Here is an 8,632-nt window from a genome sequence, read left to right as displayed (position 1 = left end):
ACTTCTCATTCAAAGCCCAAATGTAAGTTTTAGAATAACTCTTAGGAACTTCAGGAACTTCAGGTTGGAACTCTTCTCCCTAGGTTTCCCTTGTAGCCCTGTATCTCAGGCCTTACGTATATTTCTATTCTCACCGAGAATGTGAGCTCAAGGAGATTAAAATCTATATCTTATACAGCTTTATATCTCCTCCTAGAACAACGGCACTTTGCACAATTTAAGTATTTATTGTTCAATCAAACACATAAGTTTGATTATTATATAGAATAGAAAAATATTCTTTAAATCCATCCAGGGTTGTTACTATGAATGATTGAACGTTTTCCAGTTAGGATTTTCAAATGTTTACTTTCCTTAGAGTGGGTACCATTATACTTCTCTCAATAAAAAAATAAATTTTCAAACATAGATACATAACTTTCAGTCAGATTTATTAAGATATACTTTATGTACAGTAAAATTCACATTTTTAAGGTATACTGGTCTATGCTAGCTAACTTTCTATGATTACTATAAATATGAAGCTATCATCTACTTTCTAAATCTCTCTGAAGCCTTATGTTCTGAGACAAACAGCAGAAATCTCTTAACTGAAGAGAAACTATTTGAAAATCTTTAGTACCAAAGGAACTGTGAAGAGCATGCTTGATATGATGAGGGAAATAAAATCTTCAATCATGCTTTCTAAAACTTACTTTCTTGGGCTTCCCTGGTGGCGCAGTGGTTGAGAGTCTGCCTGCCGATGCAGGGGACGCGGGTTCGTGCCCCGGTCCGGGAAGATCCCACATGCCACGGAGCGGCTGGGCCCGTGAGCCATGGCCGCTGAGCCTGTGCTTCCAGAGCCTGTGCTCCGCAACGGGAGAGGCCACAACAGTGAGAGGCCCGCGTACCACACACACACACAAAAAAAACTTGCTTTCCTAATGTCTTTTTTTTAACTTTCCTAATCACTCTTAAAATGTTATGCTTTTCCAGAAAACTATAGCAGGAAAAAAATCTACGAGGGGCAATTCTTTTAATAACTTTATAGACTGAGTCACATGGTATGAAAACTGAGAGGAAATATAAAATGACACATACTAATTACACTTGCCATAAAAATCATACATGCATGGCAAAATATATGATTATTACCTTAGCACTGACAGTATAGTTTATACTACACATACAGTCAAACTTCCAAAGGGTTGGCTGGTTTTTTTTTTTTTGATCCTCCCAGACCGGGGCACGAGCCCGTGTCCCCTGCATCGGCAGGCGGACTCTCAACCACTGTGCCACCAGGGAAGCCCCAAAGGGTTGGCTCTTAATGACAAAATGCTTTTTGATGAAAAATGTAGAGAAATGCAAGAATTGTGAATACTTCATCTAGACCTAATATCTTTTACTCGAATAGACATGTTCCATTCAATCTAGGGCCAATATGTCTAAAAGTTGGTTATAATAAAAATTCAATAATGAGACTAGAATCCAGAGTTCTCCCTCTGTTGAGCACTCTGAGTTATAAGCAGCTACAAATGTTCAGGTTCATATGGAAACATGACAGTGGCTTTTCTTGAGTGATAGTTGTGTTCAAATTTTAATATGGCACCATTTTCTTGTTCTCTCTATACAGCAGTTTTGAAAAAGTAGAAGATGATATAACCTTTCTTTGGTGTGATTCTGTAATTCTGCCTCTGGTTAAATTTGTCTGTGGTCCCTGAAAAGAGCACATCTTTACTCTCCAAGCCCCTCCCTGGACCCTCTCCTTCCCAGGTCTGCTCTCACTGTCTCAGGCTCCAGACTCTTACCTCCTCTAAATTAATATTTAAACTATCAGGTTGGAATGTAACCAGATAAATTAAATCCCCCCAACGTGCTAATGACTAATAATAGCTCAATAGGTGATCTCTCTGAGGTGTTTGCATTAAAAACCTTCATTCAAGTTAAGTTCTGTGTACAGGATTCCAAGCAACAAGGCAGGTAGGACTTTTTGGTGGACTTAGGACTCTATTTAAAGCTTCTTAAATCAAATTCAGTCCGTCTACTGCCTTTCTCTCCTTGGCATATTAAAACGAAGATTTCTATAGGAACTGTAGGTATACTAGCTTAAAAAATGTTTCAAAAGATATTCGTCAAAATTTCCTTTCCCTAAAGTGTTTTGATCAATGCAATGATATTTACTCTTACAATATCGTTTATTGAAGGTGGCAGAATATTTTGTCATTCACTTAAAATTAATGAATATAATATAAAAGATTACTATATCAGAGGCAATTAGGGTGAAAAAAACCATCAGAACAGCTTGACTCCTCTTTGCTGGAATTCCTCACCCCAGTCAATGACATAAATCCTTAATTTTGCTCACTTTTGGAACCACATCTAATCTATTAGACCAGAGGGTGTAGCCTTCGGGTGTGACTGGGAGGAAATTGATCAGGAAAAAGAAAAGAGAGATGGAAAAGTAGAATGTTGCCAAGAAGGGGTGGGATTTGGGGTGGAGGCCAGAAAAAAAAATGGGACCGGTCCTTCATTCATTGAACAAACATTTATTTCTGCCTCCCACATGCCAGGGCCTCTTCTATTGGCGTCTTCTCCGGAAGGGTGATCCTCGTCGACAAATTCCAGATTCTGATTATCTCAGGAACTTGAGCTGCCCTCACTTCCGACCTCCTCTCTCACGAACTGCCTTGAGGCGGGGGAGTCAGGATGGGATAGGGAGGGAAAGAGGCGAGGCCCGCCTCGCAGAGCACATCTGCTGTGTTCAGCCGGGAACGTCTGTCAAGCAGTGGGAGGGAGAAGCGCAAGGAGCCATCAGCCCACTCTCGGGAGAAACTCGCCAGAAAAACACCCGCCCTGCCCCCGCCCCACTCCTCCCCGCGGGCTTCTGCTGGTTTCTTTAGGGAGGTGGTGCGGAAAGGCAACTTTTGGGAACTTTAAGGAGAGGGGTGTGTGGCGAACAGAGAAACGTGACCTCATCAGGTTCCGGCTTAGACGCCCCTGCCGGGATCAGGGGCAGTGGGCGGGCCAGGACGGGTCGAGACGGGTGTGGGGCCGTGGCCGCGTCCCGAGCGGCGGCAGCAGCGGGGCCGGGTGGGGCGGGCGAGGGCCCCCAGGCGCAGTTCCCTGTCCGGCCTCGCGGGGGCGCCGGCGCGGCCGATCAGGTGACCGAGCGCTCGTCCCGGGCTGCGGGAAGCGGCCTCGTTCTCAGCCGCCGGAGACGACGCCGCCGCCGCCACACCTAGTGGAGGAGCCCGGGAAGGCGGTGCGGTGGGGGCTGGGGCGGAGAGCGCCGGGGGTGGGGACGGAAGGGCGGCGGGCGGAAGGCAGGAGGTTGCCGGGGCGCGGGCTGCTGAGGGGAACGGGACCCCGAGGCGTCCGCCGCGGCTCGCTCTGTCACCGGCGCGGGTTAAGGGCGCGAGGGCCATGGGCGCGCTCCCCTGAGGCGGAGGTCGAGGGCGGGAGGGGAGGAGGCCCGACAGAGGTAGCTGCGGAGGCCGCGGGCCGGTGACTGGGCGCGAGGCGGCCGGCGGCGGCGGCACCACCACCACCACCACCACCACCACCATGTCGCGCTCCGTGCTGCAGCCCAGTCAGCAGAAGCTGGCGGAGAAGCTCACCATCCTCAACGACCGGGGCGTCGGCATGCTCACCCGCCTCTACAACATCAAGAAGGTGCGCACGGGCCGGCGAGGCCGCGGCGGGGGCGGCGGGTGGGCTGAGGAGGGATGGAGAGCGGGGGAGGCCCGGGCGGTGGGGGCGGCGGGCGGCGCCCGGACAGAAATCACCGCCTCGCGGCTGCAGGCCCGGCTAGGGTCGCCGGGATGCGCCGCGGCCTAATGCGGAGTCCCGGCGCCTCTCCTGCTGGCTCGCGGGCCGGCCAGGGGGCGGAGAGGAGCCATTTCCCCGCTCCCAGCGGCCAGATCCGGCCGGCCTGGCGCGGGGTGAGGGGCGCCGCCGCCGCCGCTGGCGCCCCCTCCTCTGTGCCCTGGCTCCTGGAACGGGCTCTACGGGAAAGAGAGGAGGGTGGGTGGGCGAGAGTCTAGGAGGGGGATAGGAAAACTTGGGTGTTCCATAACTGAGGTCGGACGGTAGGAACCTGGCGGAGATGGAAGCAGTTGTTTTCTGTTTTGGGTTTGTAAGTGTGGGAATGTGGGAAGGGAATGGCTAATCAGGATGAACCCCGCATCCCCTCCACTTTTGCCATTTTATTTTAGATTGCCAAATAAAAGCCATTTGAGAGCGTGTTGACGATTTGGAATTATTTCATTTTGAAGGTGGAGAGGAGGGGGAAGTGAGGGTGGAACCAGTTTTCTCCTGAAATACTTCTGGGTTGTGAGTCACTAGAACAGGAATAACAACCTTCTCTCCCTTCCCTCTTTACGCCTCCTCATCTTAGTTTTTCCAACCATGTCTGATAATACCAAAACATCATTTCTTGAAGTTCGGCGTCTATACAAAATAAAAACTGAATATGTTGCTATTACTGCTGATTTTATAGCGTATTCTGATAATTTGAGTAGATCTAGCTAATAGGCCCATTGAAAGTCTTTACGTGGCTTCAGCAGATTAAGGAATGAGGGGCTGAGTTGGAGTTAAGAAACATAGATGTAAAGATAGAACAAATATTAATTTATCTTAGGAAAGAAAGACCAAAATCCTCTTTCTTTTAAGACAAAGTTAAAGTTTTAAATAATTTGATAAAGAGAAAGTTAAGATTTTTTGTTACAATCTAGATCCTGACAGTTTCCAATGTGTATTTGATGTTATATCTTCGTAATTATTTTTGTTGGCTTTTTATTGCATCCTGAAGGTTTCCTTTTAGTTTAATCTTAGCAGTAGAGTTGTAGCCTTTGAGAATTAGGACTCCTGAAGAAAGAATATTTTTTAAAAATTCATATCATGGGGTTCAGTGTAAAACTGACTTATTTGAACAATTTGATGTAGACACTGAATTCTAAAGGAGAAAACTGTCCTGGCTTAATAGTGATAAATTTTGTGTAAAGATAGCTATGTTCCAGTCGCTTACCTGGATGTGAGGATTGGTTGACTTTAAACGCAGTGCAATCGGGATAGTAACTGCAACATGCCTGTTCACTTTGTTACATTGTATGTGGCAGGAGCTCAGGGTCATTATAAAGAAGCCCTCTGCATTTACCAAAGAGCCTTGGTTGTAAATTTATGTAAATTAGGAATAATTTAATTTTAGATAGTATTACTTATAGGTTGTATTGACCTGAACTTTTTTGTGAAATTATGCTCCTTAACAGACTTGGAAATTGGTTCCTATATGCCCTTTGTGCAAAAAACGAGCAAGTCAAATATTACTAAAAGTTTCTAGACATGTGGTATTGTGGTTAAAGGAAATGGTTATGATGGTTTCCAGAAGAGGAAGTGAGAGTAACATCAAAAGTGATTTGGGTATTTGGGCAAAATACCTTTTTTTAAAGCATTCATTGAACATGTTTATGGCATAAATACAGTCGAACTTTACATATTTCATCTTCATAAATGAAATAAGGTTGGACTAAATTCTAAGCATTTGAATGCTTATAATTCCAGTTCACTGCCTTTTCTCAAAAGCATATTTTTTTTCACTTCCTGTTTTGAGAAACTCCAGGCTCTTGTATTATTAAACTAGTAAAATTTAAAATGAGTTGAATGTGATCATTATATCCAAGTGGCTAATATTTTGAATTATTGAAATGTTATATTTCAGCACTTAACGCATTTATAATTTCTTGAGAAATATTTTTCTACCTTGCTTGATTGATTGTGAGTTCTCTCTGGGTGGGGACGGTGTTACTTATTTTTGAATTACTGGTACTTAGGGGTCCTACCTGGTCCATGAGGCCTTCAGTTAGGACTTGTTGAAAAGGATGAATACATTATGTATAGTGTATTTTATATATATGCAACATATATATGAATATGTGTATAATCCTGCTCTAGTTTTAATAATAATAGCTTTTGCTCTGCTCTCCTTGTGTGATTTTGCATACAAATACGTCAGACGGATTTTGAATCTTTTGGCCTGTATAGAGTTGTCTGTAAAGGCTGGCATAGCTTCCTGGCTGGCTAGGATTGAAACATTTGTTCAAAAATCTTGCCAAAAAAGTGAGTGAGATCTGTTTACCATGTGTTTATAAGGTTCCTGCTGTTTACATTTTTATGACAGTATAAACCACATAATCTTTTCAATCTCTATCTCTTATACCTCAAAAAAAACTTATACCGCATAATACATGCCTGCCAGTCATTATCACATTTTTATTAATGCGTGTGTGCATTAGATTGTCAGATCTGATTGCTCTGTTTCAATTGAAAGTCTGCAATGGCAATATTTTAGTGAGCATACACAGTGAAAAATACTTCAGTGACCTAAGTAAAATAACTTTTTAAGTTACTGTAATCAAGAGTAATAGGCTTTAATGCTTATTAGGGGAATGTAACATGGTTTCTGGAAAATGTTTTGCTTTTTTAAATAAAATTTCATCAATTGAAAAATTTTTGAGATCTTTATATGTACAGGTTATGAAAATTTTAAGGAATTTGTAGTCTAATCAGGGATGTAAGAACACATAAAGGAGGATTTTAGGGAAAAGAGGTGAAGGTGGTAGGTAGTTTCACATTTAAATTTATTTATTTCATAATTCCTTAATTTTTTTAAAATTAAAAATATGTCTTCCCTTTTCTGGACCTAATAATGCTACTCACTTATATAGTGATTTTTAACATTTTCAGGCTACTTTTATATCTGCTACTATGGCATGGCAGGCAGTGTGGTGGTGGAAATAAAGTGTACTGGACCAGAAGTTAGGAGACCTGCCTTCCAATGTTTCAGTCTGTCTCTGAGAGATTTGTAATATTGGATAGGTGTCTTGACTTCCCTGAGCTTCATTTTTCCTCATCTGTAAAATGGGGGAAAATTAACTGTGAAAGGACTAAAGTCTGTTCCAGCTCTGATTATGTTATCTTTACTAGTAGTCGTTAAGGCCTATTTTAAACAGTAACTGAGCTCAGTTTAATTTTCCTTCATATTGGGATGGTAATGTGTGCTCTGCCTACTTCACAGAATTGTTTTGGTGAAGATAAAAGATAACAATGTGAAAACAGTTTAAAACTTCTGTGAATCTAAGATAGTATTTGTTTAGGAGTCTCAGTAACTTTTTGGGGCAACATTTGTTTCTCTGAAATTTTACTGCTGCTTAGCAAACATATGCCGAAATTCCAACAGAAGACATTTTAGCTGACCTTAAAAATATTTTTTTCTTGTTTACTCTTTCTTGTTTTTTCTATTTTTTCCTACACCATCACCAACATGAACTTGATAACAACTGATAAAAGGTATCAGTTAATACTTTCATATTTTTCATCGTGTTAAATTATTGCTTCAATTTTAAAGGATAGAAAAGGAGAAAAGACCTACCCAACTATTGCAAACTTCTTTTTAATGGAGTATTTTTGCAGGTTTCAATGTACTTTTACTTCTTTATTTGAGGAGTACTTTTTTTCCCCCACAGTCTTTTCCCCGTGATTTTGGATGAATTTATTTCATGAGGAAAGAAATTAATAGAATAGCAGTGTAAAATTGCAAGTCTTGGGCTTCCCTGGTGGCGCAGTGGTTGAGAGTCCGCCTGCCGATGCGGGGGACACGGGTTCGTGCCCCGGTCCGGGAAGATCCCACATGCCGCGGAGCGGCTGGGCCCGTGAGCCATGGCCACTGAGCCTGCGCGTCCGGAGCCTGTGCTCCGCAACGGGAGAGGCCACAGCAGTGAGAGGCCCGCGTACCGGAAAAAAAAAAAAAAAAAAAAAAAAAAAAATTGCAAGTCTTTATCTGCTTATCTAATGGAGGAAAAAAAACGTACGTGAAGGATGCAGTCGAGGTAAAGCGAGGGGAATCAGATTTAGTCTTCCCTTTCAGTGTTACGTTTCTCTTCATTTAGGGCCTTATTTTCTGTGTTGGTTGATCAGGAGCAGAAGCATGTTCCAAAGATGGGGGTTCTGGCAAGTTGTAGACTAATAAACATTGTTAGTATGCATAAGATTTTTTTCCCCAGGGAGATTTCATTATCAAGATCCTTAAACGTGTTAAGAAGAAAACAGTCTCTTCATAAATCTGTATTTAAATAATATATATATTTACATAAACAAATCCTACTACATCTGTTTGTAACTTTCTAGGAAGCTGCTTGTAAAAATGGAGATTTGATAATTCTGTTTCTTGTTATGCTGGATGGTAGGCTGAGGAGATTAAGGTCACTGAAAAATTGCATAGAAAAAAATTTATTTTTTTAAGTGGCAGTGGTAGATTATCCATCTTTTGTTTCCTTTGTGGAATTGTTAGATAACTTAAATACTAATTTTTTTAATGATTATAAAAGGAATACATGTTTATTGTTGAAAACTCAAACATGACTTCAAAAATTCTCTGCCTGCTCATCTCCCACTTTTAAAAATAAGCTGTATATAGTTAAACAATTTTCTATACAAATGCTGACATGTGCATGCATATTTTGTATTAGGATTTTTTTTTTTTTTTTTTGTGGTATGCGGGCCTCCCCCTGCCGCGGCCTCTCCCGTTGCGGAGCACAGGCTCCGGACGCGCAGGCTCAGCGGCCATGGCTCACGGGCCCAGCCGCTCCGCGGCATGTGG

General features: G+C 42.6%; 1 protein-coding gene across 1 annotated transcript in view; it reads left to right on the top strand.

Moving 5' to 3' along the window:
* The first annotated feature begins 3,287 nt into the window (after positions 1-3,287).
* The window catches only part of NCKAP1 (NCK associated protein 1), a 98,060-nt gene continuing 92,715 nt past the window's right edge, over positions 3,288-8,632 (top strand). Inside the window, exon 1 of the mRNA XM_024115588.3 lies at positions 3,288-3,651. Coding sequence (XP_023971356.1) covers positions 3,544-3,651 — 108 coding nt within the window. The 5' untranslated portion in view covers positions 3,288-3,543. The remainder of the gene's footprint in view (positions 3,652-8,632) is intronic.

Source organism: Physeter macrocephalus, chromosome 2 (assembly GCF_002837175.3).
Source record: "Physeter macrocephalus isolate SW-GA chromosome 2, ASM283717v5, whole genome shotgun sequence".
Classification (NCBI taxonomy): domain Eukaryota; kingdom Metazoa; phylum Chordata; class Mammalia; order Artiodactyla; family Physeteridae; genus Physeter; species Physeter macrocephalus.
Note: the sequence above shows the minus strand (reverse complement) of the source record. Positions and strands in the feature narration are given on the sequence as shown.